This window comes from Trachypithecus francoisi, unplaced genomic scaffold, assembly GCF_009764315.1.
Source record: "Trachypithecus francoisi isolate TF-2019V2 unplaced genomic scaffold, Tfra_2.0 Lachesis_group7, whole genome shotgun sequence".
NCBI classification, from domain to species: Eukaryota; Metazoa; Chordata; class Mammalia; order Primates; family Cercopithecidae; genus Trachypithecus; species Trachypithecus francoisi.
In genome coordinates, this window is record NW_022681472.1 from 55400617 (window position 1) to 55425755 (window position 25139).

Sequence of the window (25139 nt, forward strand, 5' to 3'; positions counted from 1 at the left end):
ATTTAACTATTATTTAGCATGTAAATTTAAATGGCTTTGAGAATTTGTCACTGACTTTGTAATATCCTTCAATATATTTGTAGACAACGATGAAGTATTAAGAACCGAAAGCTGAAAATCATTTAGGAGAAAGATGCAGATTGTGAAGTTAGATAAACATTTGACTTCAATATTACTTATATATATTTAATATTATAATTTTTAAGTTGGGAGTGGAGTTGTTTGTTTTTTCTTTGCTATTTTAATTATGTATTTTAACAGGAAACCACTTAATGGGTATGAACAGAGTTAAAAGCATCAAATATTTTTATTTTAAACATGATTTTTTTCATTTTACTTTTTCTTATGTATTGCTCTTATCTTAAAGTGTCTGTATTCAATTCCCTCAAAGATTTCTCCTTATGCATAAAGTTATGTACAGATCCACAGTGTATTCATGAATCTCCTTCTTTTGTTACAGTTAATCAGGCAGCAAAAGAAGACACCGTGATTTTGAAGATTGGCTCTGTTGCCATGGCTCCCCAGGCTGACAATCCCCTTGGCAGATCTGTCCTTAGGAAAGATATTTACCAGTAAGTTTATTTTCTTATGTCCAATCTTGCAACAATTTTCATCCTGCAAAGACGTACAGTGATCAATAACTTACTTACTGTGGCCTGTAGAAATATTTCTCATTCAGGATCTTTTGATATTTAAAACCAGGTTTTTCTGATTTTCTTCAGTTGTGGGTTTTTTAATTCATTCAGACAAATCAAGTATTTCTGTGAAGCGTTGATGAATAACAGAATGTAAGTACTAAGTCACCGTAAAACTGAAGAAACATAGTTTGGAAAATTTTAGCAGATGTCAAATTTGACCAAATCTCTAATCACATAAGAAAACGAGGTCCTCTGTAGAACCACCACATCCTACTGTAGTCATGTTGTATCAAAGTGAAACACTTTATTAATTTAAGTGTAAGCTATTATTTCAAATGTAGCAATGTGGATGTCATATGGATCAAAGCTGTAAAGAAAAGCAAACTTCTAAAGAGAAATTTCACAGTAAACACTTTCTGTGAAAATGCTATGCTCTGGATTTTGTCACTGAGTATTTGCAGACCACACGAAGCATATATGAACAACTAAACTGGTGAACATATGTAATCAACATGATAAAAATAATATATGATTCATACTGAAGTTGGCACTGCTGCCAGACAGAAAAGTACAGTTGCAAATAATACCAAGTGAGAAAAGTCACAGAAATACAGATGAACAAGTGTCTTCTTCTTCTTGCTTTTCTGTTTTTCAGATGTTGTCTCTTCTAAAAAATAAATTCCTACTGCTCTCCAGTAAACGTTACTGCTAAGAAAAGATTCTAATTTTGGTGATACATTTACCCTTTAGAAGGTGATGGCTATTTTTTATTTAAATAGATCTAGGAACTTTATTTCTCAGATTTCTCTGATATTTGAGTTGTAACTTTTTCCTTTGACTTATGTATGTATGATGTCTTCCTTGTATTAATTTTTTAGGTATTTAATAGTATTCATCCCTTAAATAAGTTTTCACGTAGCTAACTTATATATAATCTTAGGATTCCAGAGCTGAAAGGGACTTTAGGAATTATCTAACTCAACTTCCCTATTTTACAGATTAGGAAACTGAATAACCAAAAGAATACTGTAGTTGTCCCTGGTAAAACAGTAATAGAGCCAAGGTTACAATTCGTATTTTTCGACTCCCTTAGGATCTAGGGAAATGATTTAATAGAACATAAATTATAGATGAGAATACTTTAATTTTCTAACATTTGGAAATTCTTCCAGATGTCTTTATCTTTTCTACTTCAGAAGTAAGTGGTCCTAAAATAGAGACCGACTTTACTTTTGGTGAAAGAAATCTAGGTTATATTAAGAGATCCTATCACCATCAGTAAAGTGAACCACTGGGATAATTCCTTTCCTCCTGTACCCTTTCCACTTTCTGGCTTTTGCATGAGTTGTATTTTTACTTGCTGGGAACAGTTGTGTCAAATTGTTTTTTTTAGGGTTTCCTTCTGTGTGCCTTGCAGCTTCTTTTCAGTCATCTTTACTGGTCTTCCTCTTAAACAATCTCTTTGATATTAGTATTTCTTAGGGTCTTCCTTTTATTCTTTTTTTTGCCCAGCTCTTCTTCAGTGAGGCTATCTGCTCCTTTGCCTCAGGACAACTTGAATTCCAAGCATGTTGGGTAACTTGGGTTGCCCCTGTAGACCAAGGTTAGCAATATGTGTTAGAATGTCAAACGTAAAATTCTAGATGCTGGATGGCAAACTCAACCTAATAATTTTTCTTTGAAAGCTCACATTCAAGTCATTTCTAAATAAACAAACTAACAAAAGGTGTTCACATAAGAGTTTATCAAAAATGTTTCAAGATCTCAGTGAAATGCTGTATCATCAATATCAAAGGAGTAACAGCAGAATTAGAAACCACTTTTGAATGAGGTAATCAGAGTGGGAGTAGCTCAGTTAGAATAAAAGTATATACACAAAGCAAAAGACCCTGCATACTAGGGCTGATATTATTATTCCTATGATTTTGTTAACCATAAAATCTCAGTGAACTAGATGCAAAAGTCCACGTATTATATGATTCCATTTATATGAAATGTCCAGAATAGACAAACTCAGAGAGACAGAAAGGTTGCCAGGGCCTGCTTGTGAAAGGGGAGGGAAGAGTGGGAAAGGACTTTGTCTTGTGGCTTGGATGTCAGCTCATCCTCGGTAGAACAGAGCACCGAGTAGATTCCTAAGGTTTCTGACTCCAGGCACTGGCTCCTGGACAGCATCTCTTGATGCACTTGGGAGCAGGAGAACTCACCACTCTGAAGGGAAGGACTCAAGCCTGGTTGGCTTTTCTGTCTGCTGATTGCAGAGCCCCAGGGCCTGAATGAACACAGGCCCTAGCCAGGCAGTGGTTACCACGGGTGTTGGGTGAGACCCAGTGCTGTGCTGGCTTCAAGTCTGACCCAGCGCAGTTCCAGTGGTGGTGGCAGCCACAATGCTTGTGTCACACACACACACACACCCCTTCCACAGTTCCAGGCAGCTCAGCACAGAGAGGTTGTGTTTGTTTGGGAGAAAGTAAGGGAAGAGAGCAAGAGTCTCTGCCTGGTAATTCAGAGAATTCTCTGAATCTTATCCAAGACTACCAAGGTGGCACCTCTACAAGTCTGCAAGAGCCACAGTGTTACTGGGCTTGGGTTACTCCCTAATGCAGATATGGCTGCAATGACCAAAAACTTAGATCACAACACCCAAGCTTCTTCAAATAACTGGAATTCTTTCCCTAGAAATATGGGTACAAACAAGCCCAGATCACAGAGACTACAGTAAATACTTAACTCTTAAATGCCCAGACACCGATAAACATTTGTAAGCATCAAAACCATTGAGGAATATATGAGCTCACCAAACAAACTAAATAAGGCACCAAGGACCAATCCTGGATAGACAGAGATATGTGACCTTTCAGACAGAGAAATCAAAACAGCCATTTTGAGGAAATTGAAAGAAATTCAAAATAATAGAGAAGGAATTCAGAATTGTATCAGATAAATTTAACAAAGAGATTGAAATCATTTAAAAGAATCAAGTAGAAATTCAAGAGTTGAAAAATACAATTAACATACAAATGCATCAGAGTCTCTTAACAGCAAAATTGATCAAACAGAAGAATTAGTAAGCTTGAAGACAGGCTGCTTGAAAATACACAATCAGAGGAGACAAAAAAAAAGAATGAAGTACACCTATAAGGTCTATAAAATAGCCTCAAAAGGGCATAGCTAAGAGTTATTGGCCTTAAAGACAGGTAGAGAGAGTGACAGGAGTAGAAAGTTCATTCAAAGGGTTATAATAGCAGAGAACTTCTTAAACCTAGAGAAAGATATCAATTCAAGTACAAGGTTATAGAATACAAAGCAGATATAACCCAAGGAAGACTACCTCAAGGCATTTAATCATCAAACTCCCAAAGGTCAAGGATATAAAAGGATCCTAAAAGAAGCAAGCAAAAGAAACAAATAACATACAATGGAGTGAGGTATAGTGGCTTGTGCCTGGGATCCCAACCCTTTGGAAAGCTTTAGGTGGGAGGATTGCTTGAACCTGGGAGTTCGAGACCAGTGTGGGCAGCATGATGAGACTTCGTCTCTGTAAAAAAACTTAAAAATTAGTCGGGTGTGGTGGCATATGCCTGTAGTCCCAGCTGTTCTGTAATCTGAGGTGGGAGAATCACTTGAGCACAGGAGGTTGAGGCTGTAGTGAGCTGTGATTATACCCCCACGCTCCAACCTGGGGGACAGAGAGAGACCTTGTCTCCAAAACAAACAAAAACCATACAACTGAGCTCCAGTATGTCTGGCAGCAGACTTTTCGATGGAAACCTTACAGTCCAGGAGAGAGTGATATGACATATTTAAAGTGCTGAAGGAAAAAAAGTTGTATCCTAGAATTGTATATGCAGTGAAAATATCCTTCAAACATGTTGTAGCAGAAATTAAGCCTTTCTCAAACAAAAGCTGAAAGATTTTATCAACATGAGACCTGTCCTACAAGAAAATGCTAAAGGGATTCAGTTCTTCAATCTGAAAGAAAAGGACATTAATGAGCAATGAGAAATCATCTGAAGGTACAGAACTCACTGGTAATAGTAAGTACACAGAAAAACTCAGAATATTATAATACTGTAATTGTGGTGTGTAAACTACTCATATATTGAGTAGAGAGACTAAAAGATGAAGTGATTAAAAATAATACATAGTACAATAAGATATAAATAGAAACAACAAAAAGTTAAAAAGCGGGAGGACAAAGTTAAAGCATATAGTTTTTATTTTCTTTTTGCCTGTTTATGCAATTAGTGTTGTCATCAGTTTAAAATAATGGCGTATATTAAATTTGAAAAACAGAAAACTCCTAGGGGACATGGTACTATTCTTTGAATACCTAGCTGATAATGTATCATAGGAAGTAGTTCATTCTTTCCAAAGCTAAGAACAGACCTAGGATCATTCAGTTAGTGGATGTTACAATGACACTAATTGCAGCTCAATAGAATGAAAATCTTTCAAATAATAAAAGTCTAATAATAATAAATGGGGCTTTTTGTTCTTACTCATTTAACAGTTATTTTGGGGGAGCCTATTGTACATCAGGCACTATTCTAGATACTGGGTGTATGTCAGTTTACAAAAGAAAGAAAAATCCCTGTGCTCATAGAACTTACATTCTAATGGGAGAGATAATTACAAGCTAATAAATAAATTGTATGGTATACTAGAATTTAATAAGTGACATGGAGACAAAGCTGGGAAGGGAAAAAGAAATGGAGAGTTAGAGGTGGACAGCCTGGCTTAGTCAGAAGACACCTCACTGAGAAATTGCAAGGATCCTGAAGCAGGAAGAAGTAAGAGAAGCCCCTGGTGGCTGGAGCATTGTATGCGGGGCGAATTTAGCAGGCTGTCAGGAAAACGACCTTATAGAGGAGCCATATAGGTCATTGTGTGGACTTTGGCTATTAGTTTGAGTGAGACATGGTTGTGGGGGAAGCATTATCCACACAGGCAAAATTTTGAAATATGAAATGCTTTTGTTATTTACTAAATGTCTGCCTGCAGAAAGAAATGGGGGGGATCACCAGAAGGGACTAGAGATATACATTTAAAAAGAGGTTAAATCTACATTTGAAAATACAGGGAGTCACAATTCAGAACAAATGGAAGTGTAACATTCAACCCTAAAAGAATCATGTTAAGAATTATTAATATTTTTGCTACTTGAGTTAACTGAATATATAATATGAATTTCTTTCACTTATTGGGGAGTTGATTTTGTCATCAAATGGAAAGGCTTCAGAGGGTTTGAGCAGAGAAGTGACATGATTCTTTTTATACTTAAGCAGATTACTCAGGCAAGGAAAGGCAAGGGAAAGGGAAAAGCTATTGCTCTAATCTTGGAAGAAGATAGTGGCGGCTTGGGCAAAGTTAGTAGTGTGGAGGTGGTGAGAAGTGGTCAGATTCTGGAGATGTTTGAGAGGTAGAGCCACGAGAATTTGCACATAGGGTTTGAGAAAAAGAATACAAAGATAATTCAGTTATATGTGGCCTAAACAACTGGGAGGATGAAAATTAACTGAAGAAGGAAAACTGTAGGAAGATTTGTTTTGGAGAATTGGGTGAGTGGAGATTAAGAGTTTGTTTTTGAAAATGTTGACTATCTCAGGAGTTAATGAGCTCCCCATTTCTGATGTAGCAGAGACTAATAAGCCACATACAAGACTTAAAAGCGGTAATGATTTATGTCAAATTAAACCAGTGATTCCTAAATTTACTGTGTTTCCAAATCACCTGAGGATCTTGATAAAATGCGGATTTTGACTAAAGAAGTATTGTTTGAGGCCTAAAATTTTACATTTCTTCTAGGCTCCTGAGTGACTGGGTGTGATAGCGTTACTGGGTGATACTGATTTGCCACTTCAGAGGCTACACCCTTTGTAGGAGATCATTAAATCCATTTTTTTTACAAACCTTTTAAACTGAGATCATTTAAAAAAAATTTTTTAAATGAATGCTAACAACTTTTAATGCTAAAAATCAAAACACCATAAAAGGTTCTGTGAGAAACGTTAAATATCCTCCATTCTCAGTCTTTCCCACTCCATATCTGAGGTTGCTCTCAGTGGATTATTTTTATAACATCAAAATTTTTGTAAACTTTTAGTTGATAGTGGTTAACTTTTGGAATCTGTGACTGAGAAAATGTAAAATAATAAAACACTTCTGTTAACTAACACCTTATATGAATTTGTACTTTACTACTCTCAAAAGCATCTGATCCAGTAGAAAACAACAGAACATACGTAACATGTTATTTATTCAGTGACTATGCAATGTGTAGCCCAGGTATGTATTGTCATTGGCCCTCCTGTAACCTTACCTTCTTTACTTGCCTCCTCCTTGCCTGATAATCTACCTGGTTTGTAACTGCCAGCTCCTGCATAGGATGATCTCTGTTTCCTTTAAACTCAATCTGAGATTCTCCTATTCTGTGATGTGTTCAACAGTATCCCTGATTTATACCATAGTCCTGAAGCACTGTCTGACCTGAAGTTGTTTTTTTATCTTACACAACCCCTTCTCCTGAGAAATTTTTCAAGTCTTTGTCTCAAGGCAAAAAAGAAGCAGGAAACAGTTAAGTAAGATGCTATAAAGGCAGATTTTTAAAAATTACCTGTGGTGAAAGTGTTTTTTCATAGGCTGATTAGAGATTATAAACAAACAAGGTGAAAATATTTAAATATTATAACTTAAACATATTAATAATTTAATAAATTGTCTGGTCCGAGTGAAGTGATGTTTACAACTAATTGATCATGACCAGTTACAGATTTCTTCATTTCTTCTCCATTTCCACTGCTTCACTTGACTAGCCTTAAGAAAAGAAAAGTTAATAAACTTGGTTACATTTCTCTTATATAAATGACATATATTTCTTAGAAGCTTTATGTTGTGCAGTATGCTGGTGTATCCTCTATACCTTATTAACTATAGTTTGTATGGTTGTTTCTATTAAATATATTTAATATTTCTATTAAATATTTCTATGAAATAATGAAAACAAGTCTCAGAACCTTGAGCCATGTTATGCTATAATTGCTATAGAAGAATTACACTGGATTTATATTATTTATACTTTCTACGTCTTTTCTGAAAATCTCATTTTCTCTGATTCTGAATACTGTCTGTAAGTAGTTTGACTTGATTTTCATGGTTTTTAATGATTTTCTAAAAATAGCTTTTATTATAAGAAATAGAATACTATTACTAATTACTAGTTACTAATACAATAGGGATCTTTGAGACATTTATGCCCTTCCTTTGTATGCATTCATTTATTATTTTAATTCATTTATTTATTAAATATACATTGATTGATATTTGCAGCTATTCAACAGACATCAAGTGTTTATGATGACTAGACACCAATAGTAGATACATATTTTGACTGGAACATATGGTACTGTATGACTTCACGGAACTCAAGACTTCAACTACATTATCTTACCTTGTAATTTCCATAGGTTCCATATCATAATAATTGCATGCTTTGTCTACAATACCTCCCAAAATGCCTAGGTTGATGAAATAAGTGAAATTAGAAGTTTTGAACTTGCACCCTAAACTTTTTTCATGGTCTCATTTTTATCAGTAAGTATCCTTACAGCATTGTATCCTATCTTCTGAAAATTAGTATAAGAAAGAGTGATCCCAGAAGTTCCATCTAGATTCACAGTTTTCACAGAAAGGAATAGAGAAAAGTGTTCATAAATTTCATTCAAGTTTTTTTCTTTTTAGAAGTAGTAGAGAGAATAGAAATATTAGCATTAATTATTCATGAGTATATTTAAGTAAATACATTACCTTTTCAGTAAATTTTAATGGTCTTTTTTTCAAATTCTGTTTATATCCTGTTTTTTAAAAATATTGATTCTTTAAAAATTTAGCTTATGATTTAGTCTTCTGATTATGAAATTAAAATAAGAAAAGGTAAAATAACATTTTAAAATTTTATAAATAAATTTTCAGAATGATACCTTTTTTGAAAGTACATCTATCTTTATTTTAATAAACCTATATAACTAAAACATTTAAATTTTTTTAAATAAAAAGATAATCTTGTTTATTTTTTAAAAATCAAGTAACGCCAAAGTGTATGCAGCTCTCCTCCTCCTTGCCAGGGCTTATTCTGAATGGTGACCACCTCCTTACTCCGTGGCCACTGTTAGATCAACACTCACAGACCGTTTGTCTCTATGCGTGTGTGTCTGTCTGTCTTAAGTAATGGAATTGTATTCTACATAGTATTCGTTAACTTGCTTGTGTTTAAACTCAATAATCTATTGTGGTCATCTTTCAGTGTCACCATATTTAGACTTGCCATCATACTGGTCTGTTTTTGAGCTGTTTTAGACAGCAAAGATAAAAAACCTCATGTAAACACTGCTTTCTGTTTTAAACCAAGAAAATATTCCTCACTATTAAAGTTCAATTAAAACTTAAAAACTTTTATATACTATATTGTGACTGAGACTTCCCTGACTTCAAACTTTATTATACATTGTAAAATGTAAAGGGGAAAAATGTTTCCTTCCGTGATATAGTGACCAGGGCAATTCTTGAAGAACAGGTATATCAGCAAAAATAGGAAATTGAAATTATTATAGCTTATGTGTTCTTTGTTACCATTTGAATCACAAGGGCAAAGTAATTCACAATTCAACACTGCTATGTGAATTAAAATATCACAGGTGTTTGGGCTTTAACAAACCACTCTGAAACATCGTTTCTCAACTCTCTGCTCAACACCTGTCATAGTGTTCAGTTTTTAACAGGACAAAATCCCTGTCTTTTAACCGCAAATGCATCTTACTCTCAGATCTGACCTTATCCTGTACTTTAAATCTTACTACTAGTTGCTTCTTTACATAAGACACTTGTTCAGGTTGAGTATTTTGTCTAATCCAATAATGCTTATTATGTGCCATTCTGTGGCTCTTGTTTATGTATGCATTTTCAACTTTCTTGAAATATAGCTATCTTCCAGTTTAGCCTTTCAGGGTTTTTGTTATGAAGAACTTTACATTAATGGGGGTTTGAATCCTTTAAAAATGTTTTCTCTTTGATGTTCAACACTATTTTTAATTTTTAAAAATCCTTAAGAATCACATCTATTTTTTAATGTCTCACTTAAATCTTGCTGTCTTTTTGAAATTTTTCATAATCACTTTCTTGAAAGTAATGTCTCCTTTCTTTGGCCTTCTACAGCAATGGCTGACCTACCTTTATGCAATTATAATAAAATAATAGTAATAGTAACAGCAGTAGGCTGAGTGTGGTGGCTGATGCCTGTAATCCCAGCACTTTGGGAGGCCTAGGTGGGCGGACCGCCTGAGGTCAGGAGTTTGAGACCAGCCTGGCCAACATAGTGAAACTCTATTTCTACTAAAAATACAAAAACTTGCCAGGTATGGTGGCAGGCACCTGTAATTCCAGCTACTTGGGAGGCTGAGGCAGGAGAATCACTTGAACCCGGGAGGTGGAGGTTGCAGTGAGCCGAGATCACACCACTGCACTCCAGCCTGGGCAATAGAGTGAGACTCTGTCTCAAAAAAAAAACAAAAAACAGTAGCAACAGTAGTAATAGCTAACATCTACTGAGTGCTTCCTTTGTGTCAAAGATTCTGTGTATGGCTTTCAATGCAATGCCTACATCTCGGTTGAGCCTTATAATAATCTCATGAGTTAGGTATTATGATTATCTGTATTTTAGAAATAAAATATTCAGTCTGTAGACATTCAGTAGTTTCTCCTAGGCGACACATAATAAGTAACAGAACCAGGACTGTCAGTTCCATTGCTCATGCACTTTACCACTACATCTCGCTGCCTGTATCTGAGTTTCCTGTAAGACATACCAGCTTTAGTTTAACCAGGTTATTTATAATCAGTTTATAGCATGAAGTTTGAAACTTATTTTTGAAGTTTCAAATTTATATTCCATTAAATTTTGTTATTATTTAAATGTTGCAAAAAACTAGTAAGTACCATTTTTAGTGTATTCTCCTTGTGTTCCTTAGAATAGTCTCAGCTAGAATGAACTTACTATTATAACCTTAAAACCACAATTTATAATAAAATCATTTATAATCCCAATGTTTGAGCTCTTTGATCCTTGAAGGTACTTGAACATACAATCCGTTTTAAGAGAATTTTAATCAGAATGTGCTTAATACTACATTTATTCTATAAATATAGCTCCCTAGCTAATGATTTTGATTGCCATCAAGGTTTTTCTCACATCTCTTATGAGCTCTGAGATGAGTAATGACCAGATAAATATTTACATAGATGTATCTGATTAACAAAGTCAATGTATTTTGTGGCTCTTATTTATAGAAAATATTTTAAAGTCATTATAAAACAGAAGCCTTATGAATCGTTTCTCTTTTCCCCTAGTAAAATTTAGTTATTAATCTGGTTGTCTCAAAATTATGAAAGAAAAAGAGATGTTAAAACTTTTGTTAAACGTCTCTCTTCCTCCCATTGTATACTTACACGTCGGTATTTTTATAAATTGTGATGAAAAAATATTGGTTTTATTTTAAAACAATGACTTCACACACATTTTTTATATACCAAAATTACAGCAAAGTTGACTAAGTATGTTATGAAGGCTTCTAGTAACTTAGATTTTTTTCTTTCCACTAATCTTGTGCAATTGAGAAATACTGTATTCAAGCTACATATCTGAATATAGAGTTTATAGAATTAGATATATAAACTTGGAAGTCATCTAACATTATATGTCGACCACCTATTTCATTGCTCTGTCATATTTTATAAAATATTAACAAAAGCTCTTCATACCTATTCAAATAGATTTTTAAAATAGTGATTGTAACATAATTTACCTCATACTTTTTTCAGGAGTATTTCATTTGTTATAACAGAACTTTAAAATATTTAAAGCAGAGCTTTTTACTTTGGAGGTATTTTTAACTAAAAAGTTTTTTTAACTTTCATCTTTTGAGAGAAGTATATTCTTGTAATTGGACATTTGTGAACTTCTACATACCAGTTTTTGTTCATGCCATAAATATTTGTGGGTTTTCTGAAGTTCCTTCTGGGATTTTATCTTTGACTAATTTATTCCATAGCTCCTTTTTAAACATTGTAAATTGTGAGGTTTTTCAATCTTTTTAAAATTTTTTGCAGACATTTACTAATCTTTTTTAGTGCATTCAGTACTAATAGATTTGATTCTGATATGGATTTTAGCTTTTCTCCATAGATAATTTCATTATCTTAAACATGTCTACAAGCGTTATATGAAAACTGCATAGTAATTTTGGCAAACTTTTGAAAGACATCTTTTATAAGTGAGACTTCTGACAGGTGTACCCTGTTCTGTAGCAGTTTAATCCATGAAATTTTACCTTTAAAGAATTATAAAAGATAGTGAGCTGATTCGCTTTTCACCCTTAGAAGACATGCGTTAGTAAAATTCTTCCAGAAATATATACAGAATTTTTTTCCATCTGCTTATTGCTTTTTTTGTGAGCAACTTTTGCAACAGTGTTTGCTCTGTTTCTTACTGTGAGTCTGATAACACACCCTCAGCCACAGGAAGAGTGAGAAAATATGCTTTGTTTTTAACATAGTTGATGAAAAATTAACTTTAATTACAAAAATTCACTTTCTTTCATTGTATTTTATTGTATTTTTGTGTTAAATATGCTATTGGCTAAATTTTAATAGCATAAATATTTAACACAAAAATACATACTTCTTCAGCAGAAATTTACTGTTTTATGTAACTTAGCAAAAATATTTTTTTAAATTAATATAAAATTTTTTAATTTTTTTAAATGCATAATCAATCTACTGAGGTTTTGTTTGTTTGTTTGTTTTTGAGATGGAGTCTTACTCCGTCGTCGCCCAGGCTGGAGTGCAGTGGGGCAATCTTGGCTTACTGCAGCCTCCACCTCCCGGGTTCAAGCGATTCTCCTGCCTCAGCCTCCCAGGTAGCTGGGATTACAGGCGTGCGCAACCACACCTGGCTAATTTTTGTATTTTTAGTAGAGACAGGGTTTTACCATGTTGGCCAGGCTGACCTCAAACTCCTGACTTCAGGTGATCCGCCCACCTTGGCCTCCTAAAGTGCTAGGATTACAGGCATGAGCTGCCATGCCTGACCAATTTACTGAGATTTTTAAAATCATAGTTTACAAAACATTAAGTATCTTATTGAAGGTTTTAAATAAATTGACCTTGAGGAACTACCAGGTGATCCAAGATACAGATATTTGCAAGTGATATAATTGTTTCATGCATTAAAATCTTGACAGTATCTTTAAAATAATTTTTGAACTCCAAATTCATTTCTCCTGTTATGTATATACTCTTGACAAATTTTCAAATGGTCATTCTGACTTTTTGTAGGGTTAATGTTCCCAATATGAAGGAACATTAGAGTAATGTGACCAATGAAATTCATGGTTGAGATTAACTAAATTTTTTATCTTGTTTTACACGTATACTTTAACAGTTGAAAATTGAGGAATATAACCAATAGAAAATCATAGACAAGATTAATATTCTTTTATTGAGCTTAACATCATTAACAATTATGTTTGTATGCTTCAACAAATTGTGTTTATTTTACAATAGGAAAACCATTCTTTTTTATGGGCATGTTTATAATAGCCTTTCTTTATTCCTGATGAATGTACCTCAAGGTATAGCATCTCTCCTTTATATATCTTTGTGGTTTCTCCTAAAACCTAGCTTATCATCTTTAACACTGAGCTGTATTTTCTAGATGCAGTGTTAAGATTAAATTCTACAAATTCTCACAAAACTGTTTCCTCCTTCCTCTTCCCAACTTTTAATTTCTTCCTAATTCTCTTTATATAAAAAGCATTCTCAAAATAACTATTATTTTGGTTTTTGGCAAAGGTATGTTTCATATCTAGTGACATTATGACTCTAATCCTATAATGGTTAGTGTTAGTTTCAAATAATTCCCTTTTAGTAAGTCAGAGAGAGAGAGATTGGGATAGTAGGTATGTAAATTAACTTGCCTAAAAGCTTTGTTTGAAAATATTATTGGCAGAGTTTTAGTCCATTGTGGTGTTATTCAGCTGATCTAGTTGAAGGCTTTGGATTTACATTTGGCCCTCACCAAAATAACTGCATCTTTTGTGGCTTCCTGTAGCAGGATATAGGTTTCCATGAATATGTTTCTATTTACCTCAATAACAGTGTTGAAAATGACTAGAAGTTCTACCATCATAAATTTTGGAATGTTTTTTAAATGTATTTACTTTTTTATTGTCATTTTTATACTTGCTTCTAGAAATTCATGTTAGAAAGAAGCTACAGGATAATAGCCTGTTTGGGTTCCCATCATAACAGTTTTGTGTTTTGAATTTGGAAAATCTATTTTATACTTCTTTCAAATATATTTTTGTTATATTAAGTACACTGAATATATAATATCTTACTATAACCATTCCTGACTGTGTACTTTCATTGAGGCACCAACATTACCATGTAAAATTATTATTTAAACATCTCTGAGTTTAAAGACAAGTGAGAGAAACCATAGGGTACCTTTAAAATGCATCTTTGGAACTTCTGGAATATGATGGTTGTTCACCATAACCACCGACATATAAGACAACTGTTTAAAATATAGTAAAACATTGTCCGATGTAAAGGAAGAATTGCATTTTTCTCATTAATGACAAAGATCAAATATTGTAACAAAAGAGTAACCTGCAAGTTTATTCCTATAGCTATTCATATAGTGTAACCTGCACATCATCATAAAAGGCTTGAACAGAATGGATGGATGGATAGATTTTTCAAAAAAATCTTTGACCAACTTCAAGTGTGAGAAACCTGTAAATGTGAGAAGCAGTGTTGGCTTTGTAGTTACAATTTCAGAACTATCCATTTTACCCTTTGTTGACTAGTGTCCATTTTCAGCCGGCCCCCTTATATCCCCTAAACCAAAATAGAAGCTAACTAAAAAGAAAATTAAGAAGCAGGCATCTATGAATTCATTTAATGTGTACAATTAATAATAAATTACCTCTACACATTGTATGAAAACACTTACTAAGCCCTGGTAAAATAAAATGCTGTTACCAAAAAAAATCCTAATAATTTTTACATGAAAGCAAGTAAATAATTATTTACCAAAACACCAATTTAATCAGTAACTCTTAAATATATATGCTTACTTTATTTCATATTTTATTCTGTGTTCACTGAGGTCACTGTCCTAGAATAAACACTATAATTTTGCCTGTTTTGTGTGCTAGAAATATCATGTTTGAAAAACTTCCATCCTCTGTGGTGTAGACAGATAGTTGCTCAATCTGAAACATTTTTCTTGCTCATCATTTCTAACACTGAACTTTGAGCAAAAACCAAATACCTGAAAAGCATTCTACATTGAGAAAGGTAATGAAAAATACCTAAAAATAGGTTAAAAGTCAGTACATAGATAATTTTTTTTCTTTTTACTTTTTTCATTTTTTAAATTGAGTTAGAACTTACATATAGGAAAGTATATTTATCATTTGTATACAGTTTAATGAAGTTTTACATATATATAGACATGTTACCACAATGCAGCACCCCAGAAACCTTCCTCATTCTTACTCTAGCCTGTGTTTGGTAGTGCCAAGATAATCATTATCCTGACCTCTGTAACTATATATTAGGTTTGGCATAACTAAATGTTATTATCAATGTTTAGATTGTGAAAACTTTTGTCTCAACATAGGTTGTCATCTGTAAATCTCTTTGACGTAATTTCTGAGTCAATGTCAGATCATATAATTCAAAATATAAATGATTTTAATCCGAATTTTTTTTTTTTTTTTTTGAGACGGAGTTTTGCTCTTTTTGCCCAGAGTGAATTGCAATGGTGCGATCTTGGCTCACTGCAACCTCTGCCTCCCGGGTTCAAGCAATTCTCCTGCCTCAGACTCCCTTGTAGCTGGGATTACAGGCGCATGTCGCCATGCCCAGCTAATTTTGTGTTTTTAGTAGAGACGGGGTTTCACCATGTTGGCCAGGCTGGTCTTGAACTCCTTACTTCAGGAGATCCGCCTGCCTTGGCCTCCCAAAGGGCTGGAATTACAGGCGTGACCACCGCACCCAGCCTGATTTTAATCAGAATTTAAAGCACGATTTTAAACTTTAATTTTAAACTTTAATATCAAATAGCATATTATCCACTCTGGTATTTTCCATGTAAATCTCTGAATGCAGCCATAAGAAAAAAATTAAAAATCCACATATGAAGATTAAACATTATAATTTATAACATCTTTATTCATTAGATAAATTCCTAGCATATACCCTAATAACTGGCTGTAGCATGAGCTTTTGAGCCAATTTCTATCAATTTCACTTAATACCATAGTTATTTAGTGAAAAATGTTATATACATATGTGTGTGGCATTTGTACAACATGGAATGCATAGCTTCTGTAAAGGAAATAATGTTTTGTATCCTGGGACTCCATTATCCTTTAACTGAATTGACTGTCATCCAAGTATGGGTTTGATAAACTGACACAACAGTGAAAAGAATCCCTGTCCCATGTCAGCTTATCAAACACACTGTGGACAGCATGTCTTTGGCATTAAACACATTCCCAGTCATTAAAGTTCTGAATAGAAGTCACGAAGTTTGCGTTCAGTGAGACACAACCTCAGTATTTCCAGGTGATTTTAAGAACACCTGATAAAACTGAGGTATAGTACCACTAAACTTTAAGAATTTTCCAAAAACTAGGGGAAAAAAATAACATGCATAGAGTTACAGAATTGCAGTGTTGTTGTTCAGTTTGATGATAGAACATATATTAATGAGATATACAGAAAACTAATTAATATCTTGTCATTCTGCTAAACCATGTCAAATTGTGCTGTAAATATATTTATACTGTAGAATAAAACACAATCAAATATGTTTTGATTTTTTTAATCCTTGTTTTCATATAATAACAGATATCCACCTGGGAAAATTATCCATCAGTCTGAATCTCTCACTATTTTTTTTACAATTTCATTTATTTAATTTGAAAATGTCCATCATCAAAAATTTAGCAGCCTTTTTTGGAATAGTGCAGTAAAATCATTTGTAAATTGTCCAAGTTAAAGTATAGGCATGTTTGAAAAATATTTTTAAGAATTTATTCTAGTGCTGTAAATGTATTTGTGTGAAAAGCTAACTTCTAAGGTGATGTAAGTCAAAACGTTTACTTATAATAATACTTCATTTATACATCTCTACAATAAAAATAATTACATCTATAACATTTATAGGTGAATTTGCCTGATTCTATATCATACACAATGTGAAAACATTTTTCAGGTTTGTTCTCCATAGTTTAACCCTCAAAGAAGACATTACATTATGCAGTTACAGTACCTTATCAGTGGAGCTCCACTTCTACGCTGCAAATGGAAATGTATTGCAACAGTGCTAAACAGAAGTTGCCCTTCTCTTTGGAGAAAATTGCAGTATCCAAGAGCTCTTTTTAACAAGGGACTACTTTTAAATGTGTCTGGTCACCTCAAAGGATATGTAGAGTGTTTCCTGCCAGTAGAATTAGAGGAAGGAAGCACCAGGCCAAAATGTTTGATGTGTGATGTACTGTAATTCTTTTCATGTGTTTGGTGGTGGCTTTTATATGATGATCAGTGTTCTGCTACTATTTGTGACCCTGGTGTGGTCCAGGTCATTAAAGTTCAACCTTCCTTAATGTATAGGGTCATTAACTATACCTAACAGCATTATCGTAATTAAGGTACTGTTTTCTTTTAAACAAGTATGTCTCATTTTCATTAAAATATTTCTCATAATTGGAAAATTGACCTAGTGATTGTGATTCTCATGAAAGAGATTATTCAACATTAGAGACCTGCTAGTACTAGCATTACTGTAGACAGATGCTCTTTAAGTTTCCTCACTTTACCTTGTAGTACTTGTTTTTAAATCAGCCTATTCTTCCCACAATTACCTATGGGTATGTAAAGTTCAAGATGGAAACTAGCTATACATGGTAGTTTTCCTGGATGTTCTTAGATGCAATAAGAATTGACAAAATTGCTGTCAGAATATAATATACCTTTAATGAAACAAAATGTGATGATTATACATGTTCTTTGTTATTCTGAGATCACATATTCAGATATTACTTTAAATTTTTAGGTTTTTAAATATTTACTCAGTTTAAAATATGTAAAAGTAGGTTCTTTATTCTTTCATGGTTATCTTTCTATGCCCTCTAAATTTGCTTTTGGATTTTTTTTAAACTTTGATATCATTTGCTCGTCCATTAGTCATTTAGCACTTGACAATTTGACAATGATAGTTCTAAAGGAATATATGCTCTGTTTTGGGATATGTGTGTTTATCTGTGTCTGAGTGTGTGTGTTTGAGGGTTATTTATTTGAAGAGCCAGTTTCATCTTTTCCCCTCATGTTGAGTATCCAGATATTTTCGGTATTTGCCTTCTGTCTCTTTCAGTTCTGGTACTGGATATATCATTAATACATTAATTTGAATAAGGCTAAATGCCTAAAAGGATCTTCATGTGATAAAATAAGTTGTCTTTCCTCCATGCATAATGAATCAATTTTATGATCTCACTTACTGATTTCTTCAGAATAACTTGTGAATACCTACCATTTGCTAGCTATTTGCTAGATGTAAAGCTGCACTGGTGACAAAATTATTCATAATCTTTACCTTCATGGAACATAGTTTAATTGACTTTATCATTATACTTAAAGTATATTAATTGATTTCTTGTAAACATCATTTTCTCTAGGCAAAGAAATATATGGGACATTTAGATTATAAAGGAAGAACTCACAGAATTTTTTTATGTCCTCAGTGTAGTAGTGTGGTGCCTGCATTTATTTTATTCCATAAGAAAGTATTTCACCAGTTTTGTAAATTAAGCTATTGTCATCATAGGTTAATTCACTTTTCAAGTCATGGCTTATGATATTTAAGATCTAAATGATCGTGATTACATTGTAAGCATAATGAAGAACAATGTGAAAAAATTTTTTAAATAACTGAGGCCTTTCACCATTAATTTGTAAACAGTTACTCATTTGGCCTTTAAAAAATAGGTACAGTAATTTTCTGCACATTCTTTTGCATTATCTTGCAAAATATTAAAATATAGATATACAACATGTATAATTCAGAAACATTAATATTGAATAAGAATGATGTATGATTATAATTTTTGTATTTTATATTGTATTTTAATGTAAATGTGATTTACTAATGTCCATGAAATATGAATTGCAGACAGAGTATTTGGAGAAGGAATTATTGATACATAATAAAAATTAGGCCAGTGCCATGGCTCATACCTGTAATTCCAGCATTTTGGGAGGCAAAGGTGGGAGTATTGCTTGAGGCCAGGGGCTTAATATCAGCCTGGTCAGCAAAACAAGACCCTGTCTCTCCAAAAAATTAAAACATTAGCCAGGCACACACCTGTAGTCCCAGCTACTTGGGAGGCTGAGGCAGGAGGATCACTTGAACCCAGGAGTTCAAGATTGCAATGAGCTATGATCATGCCACTGCACTCCAACCTGGGCAACAGACGTCGTTTCTGGAAAAAAAGAATTAATTTGACATAATGAATAGATGCATTTAAATAAATTGGTAATGGAAAAGATGCCTGCAAATAAGTATTGATGCTGCCTTATTGGAAGTGTATTCTGTTTCTTTTTTTTCTTTTGTGTACCCTAAAACAGAAAAGGACTCATTTCTATAAGCATTTATATATATAGCATTCATATATATAGCATTATATATAAATGCTTGTAGAAATAAATGAGATATAAATATATAAATTATATAAATTATATGTACATATATATATATATATATTTTTTTTTTTTTTTTTCTTTTTGAGAGCGAGTGTAGCTCTGTCGCCCAGGCTGCAGTGCAGTGGTGCGATCTCAGCTCACTGCAAACTCCGCCTCCCGGGTTCACACCATTCTCCTGCCTCAGCCTCCCGAGTAGCTGGGACTACAGGCACCCACCACCATGCCTGGCTAATTTTTTGTATTTTTAGTAGAGATGAGGTTTCACCGTGTTTGCCAGGGTGGTCTCCATCTCCTGACCTCATGATCCACCCGCCTCAGCCTCCTAGAGTGCTGGGATTACAGGCATGAGCTACCGCGCCCAGCCTAAGCATTTATATTTTTAAGGAATACTTTACAGAATTAATGAAAAAAGAGATCTAAAATTCATCACTAGCTAAATTGGAAGTCATTTTTGTAGCGTCTCTTTTAACAGCTAGCTGTTTGACCTCATTGTTCTCAGTTCATAAATTTTATAGTGAATGCTTTTGCCTCAGCACATATGCTAAGGCATGAAGAATATCCTTTTTCGCAACACTTCCATGTCTCAATTTTATTCATAGAATATTTCCTAGCTATTTCTTCACTTTTGATCATGTCATTTTTAAAACTAAATTTTTGAAATTGAAGAATTTATCAGTAAAATAATGTTCTATATTATCTCAATCAGTTTCCTTTGTATTTCTTTTGAAAGATACAAAAGCTTTCTTGTTTTTGCATTTCTTTTGTAACCAAAATCTAAAAACTGTGTAATTGTTCTGTGGATTTTTATTGTGGTTTTGAGTCCCTATTTCAAATAACTGTACTTTCATGTTTTAAATGTTTGTCTTTGCTATCGCTCAGTGTTTTCTATTACAGGGTTATTTTCTTAAAATGGAGAGAGTCATGGCATAGAAGCACAAATACTAAGATTAAATGCTTTTTTAGTTATTATTCTGCTTATAAAAACTGCTAAATGTGCATTGTGACTTTTTTATATGTTGCCTCAATTCTCCCTATGCCTTTTCTGTTTTAATTATAGCTTAGAAAATCTCTAGGGGTAATACATTTATACCCTATATACTGTATTTTAGTATTACTTATCTGTTTTTAAGATTACCAAAGAATATTGTTCTCTGGTATCAGTTAAAACTTATGTAAGAATTTATAAACAGAATAGACAATATAGTTTAAATATTTGCATGAAATATTTGGTATTTTCTGACTGAAGTCAACCCTATGTGGGTAAAGCTTTTCATATGGTACTAAATTATCTTTTTTATATTCTTAAGAATAAGCATGGCACATTTTATTTTTAATTTTACTTTAAGTTTTGTGTTTCCTGTGCTGAACATGCAGGTTTGTTGTTACATAGGTATACATATGCCATGGTGGTTTGTTGCACCTATCAACTTGTCATCTAGGTTTTAACCTCTGCATGCATTAGGCATTTGTCCTAATGCTCTCCCTCCCCTTTCCCTCTGCACCCCAACAGGCCCCGGTGTGTGATGTTCTCCTCCCTGTGTCCATATGTTATCATTGTTCAGCTCCCACTTATGAGTGACAACAAGGCATAGCACATTTATTATTCCAATATTTGTATAACTCTTGCCAAGTTAAAACATTAATGCCCATTGAGACCATCCTGGCTAACACGGTGAAACCCCGTCTCTACTAAAAATACAAAAAAATTAGCCGGGCATGGCGGCGGGCACCTGTAGTCCCAGCTACTGGGGAGGCTGAGACAGGAGAATGGCGTGAACCCAGGAGGCAGAACTTGCAGTGAGCCGAGATCGCGCCACTGCACTCCAGCCTTGGCGACAGAGCGAGACTCCGTCTCAAAAAAAAAAAAAAAAAAAAAAAAATTAATGCCCAAAGTAAATAAATCTATCTCCATATTTTGGTGGAGAAGATGGGGAGAAGATTTTTACATTCTAATTTTTCCTGAAGAAAAAGTATCTTTATATTAAGAATGCCCTAGTGGTGTTTCATTTCCCAAGTGAAATAGCTGGTGATCTGTTCTCAGCTTTGTTGATTCCTGAATGTGTGGATAAAATATTATACTTGGAGTTCTTATCAGTAATAATATTTAATGTGTTAAACATAAGTATTGCTGGAAATCTGAATGGTGTTTAATCCTCAGTGTAATGGAGACCTTTCTAGTACTTCCACTTGCAGGATAAGTTCCTACAGGGAAAAGTTTTGAAAAGAAGCAAATTCTAATGCCAAACCTTGGAACATAGCTAGCACAGTTCTTCAAAGTATGTACCTTTATTATTGTATTTTTAGTAGAAATGGGGTTTCACCATGTTAGCCAGGATGGTCTTGATCTCCTGACCTCATGATCCGCCCGCTTTGGCCTCCCAAAGTGCTGGGATTACAGGCGTGAGCCACCATGCAAGGCTATTGGGCTATTGGGCAGCCTAAGCCCGGCCTTTATTATTGACATGGAAATCCTCAGAATTTCTTTGTCACATCATTGTTCTTTAGAATAATAGAGGGTCCTAATAATATCTATATATTATCACATCTTGATTATGGATAGTAGATAAGGGAGATTTTCTCAGAGAGGTTTCTTGGTGCTATAGTAGACATTGCAAAACTCAATGGAAGAATTGGAAATAGGTGAGACTTTATATTGAGCTATGGCAAATAGGCCAGGTAGAGGAAAAGAAGGTGGTCAGAGAATAGAGGCAGAAGTAAAGCATGGTACACTTGTTTTTTTGTATCAGAGTATTTGTTATTGGAGCATAATGAGAGAGATATGAGGACAAGTGATTGAGATGAGATTGTGGAAGCTTTGAATTCCTGGTTAAGGAATTTGTGCTTTATTACATAGGTGGATGAAGAGCCCCTAAGTATTTTTTATCAGGTTTGCACTATTTTGGGAGAAATAAATACCGTGCCAAGTATATAGTAAGTGTTTAAAGAGCACAGCCTTTACAAGTGACCTCGGCCAACATACAGCACTTAACTCCCTCAATTTTATTTGTAAAACAGGGATGATAATACTACCTACCTCATAGGGTTGTTATGAGGATTACATAAATTAATGCATATAAAGCACTTAAAACTTGTCTGGTACTTTGTAAGTATTCAGAAATATTTCCTGAATTTTATAATTCAGTCACGATTATTACACTTATTGAATGCTTTTGAAATGATTGCTTAGTGCTTAGTCTGACTATAGTATTTAATATGTTGATTGAATTGTGGAAAGAATTCTACCTACCCGTTTTTGCTTTAAATAAGTAAAATACCACTGATGAACTGAGAAATTGTAATTTTGTATGTGCTGCCAAAAAAAAAAAAAAAAAACCCACAACACAGCAACAACAACAAAACCCTTACAAGCATCCTTATCCCAGCTACATAAGAGGTTTATATCAATTTAAAATTCCCAGATAATTTTCAACTTGTTGTTTCAAGCCCTACCTAATAATAGGCCATATTAGTAGCTAGCATTTGGATAGCATTTTACAGGTTACAGAGTACTGTTTTGTATGTTACCTCCTTTAGCTTTCACCACATCCTTAGGCACTACTCAGTGCTATAATTCATTTCACAGTGGAGAAAATGAAGCTCAGGGATGCCTAAGATCACACAGCTAGCTTTGCTCTTAACCACCACACCATAATTCTGTTTGGCCTTTTTATTGAAACAACTATGTCAAAACAATATAGAGTACAAGAAAATGCTTTTTCTATGGCCACCACCTTCCTCTGTTCTCTATACCTTGCTTTTTAAACTCTACCATATAAGACTCATCACTTGGACAAACATAATTTCATTCATAGATTTTTACTGTGATATTCTATTGCATGAATATGCCAGGTTATTATGTCATTCCTTCTGTTGATGGAGATTTAAGTTTTTAATTTTTCTCTATTACTTGTAATGTTAAAACGAATATTTTTCAACATTCTCCTTGTACACACATGTAATAGTTTTTCTAGGGCAGTGCCTTCCAGTATAACGTCCCGTGATAGTGGAAATTTCTGTATCTGCATTAATACAGTAGCCATTATCTACTGTAACTACTGTAACTAATACAGTAGCTATTAGCCATGTAACTACTAAACTATGACTCAAGGAATTAAGAAGCTAAATTTTTAAAATTGTATTTAATTTTAATTAACTTAATTTTAAAGAGACATGTATAGCTGGTAGCTATTGGGCAACATAGCTCTGGGTTATGTATCTAGGAACTTAATTGCTAGGTGATAGGTTACATAGCCTCAGTGCTGATAGATTTCATCAAATTGTGTCAGATTTATATTCCCAATTGCTGAGTATAAGAGTTTCATGGCTCTCTGGCAAACATACTTAGCCTTAATACTGTGCATTAGACACTATACACTTGGGATTATCTTAGTACTAGATATTTGTGGATGATGTTTAAGGAAAAATATTTTCTCTCTACAACTGGAGGTGATAAATTAATGGATGATACCCTAGTATGATTAGATATGCTTTCTAATGTATGGTAACTGAAGGGCATTGTGCTACTGTCGGGAAAATATATTAAATTTTCTGATCAAATGTTAGACTATGTAGCCTTTGTTGCTGACTAGAAGATTCATGATTGATACTTTTCCTTAAGGAAACCATCTTTATTCTGATTGATTTGCAAATTAAATTATTCATATTTTAACATCATACATTAAGAGATTTTATGGACTGTTGCTGTATTTTTAAAAGTTCATACCTTTCTTTACAAACAGAGAATTGCTTAATGATTATTGTAAGTTTGAGAATACTAACTTCTGTTTCTAGTCTTTCTTCTTGACCAATTTTATAATATTTGTGAGTTGGAAGTAACTCCATACGTTAAAAACCATGTTAAATAATGTGCCGTTTTTTAAAAGGAGTTGATCTGTTATATAACAAATCTAAAGGTTTTTTTTCTCCTCAAATTTCCTGTTTTAAATCAATTCTAATCTGTTGCCTTGGAATTAGTCTTTATCATGTTTAATTTGAAGTCTTACGGTTTCTCATCCAACTACATAACATACAAATACATTTAAATAAAGCATAGTTTTACATTTTATTTTGAAGGCTAGTTCTCATATTGTTAGGTTCAGAAAGTAGGTGACAAGAGGGGACTGAATTTGTAGTCAGAAGGTGCGGTTTCCCATTTGGACTATGCTGTTTCTCATCCTTCTTACCTAAATCATCAGCATCTGTAAAATGGAGTCTACCTATAGCACCCTGTGAGCTGTGATTTACCTAGGTAATATTGAAACTCCTTTGCAAACCATTAAACTGTAATCAAATGTAAAGTGGCATTATTAATATTATTACTATCACTTATATATTTCTGTATTTTGTATTACAAAGCTCTTCATAATTTGGTAGTAGAATTGGAATGATTGGAAACAAGAATGTAATTAAAGAGAAAAAAGTTTAAGTGATAATGACATAGTAATAAAAATGAATTTGGTTAAGAGATAAAGGGAGATGTCTTTGTTAGAATTGTTATTAAAGATTTCCTAAACAGTTTGGAATTAGTACTTGTTTACATACAGTTTAACTAATTCAGCTACAATTTACTTTTCATAAATATTTTTCTATGTTATTTTCCTTATGGAAATTATTTAGAAAATTAAGAAGAACTTGACTTTTAAAAAGCAATGTACTATGAACATTTCTCTC

At 33.5% G+C, this 25139-nt stretch overlaps 1 protein-coding gene across 6 annotated transcripts in view; it reads left to right on the plus strand.

The window, feature by feature from the left end:
- Positions 1-25139, plus strand: part of VPS13B (vacuolar protein sorting 13 homolog B) — an 869883-nt gene that overhangs the window by 499488 nt on the left and 345256 nt on the right. For all 6 annotated transcript variants that reach the window (XM_033202375.1, XM_033202376.1, XM_033202379.1 and 3 more), the window contains exon 30: positions 461-572. In XM_033202375.1, coding sequence (XP_033058266.1) covers positions 461-572 — 112 coding nt within the window. The remainder of the gene's footprint in view (positions 1-460; positions 573-25139) is intronic.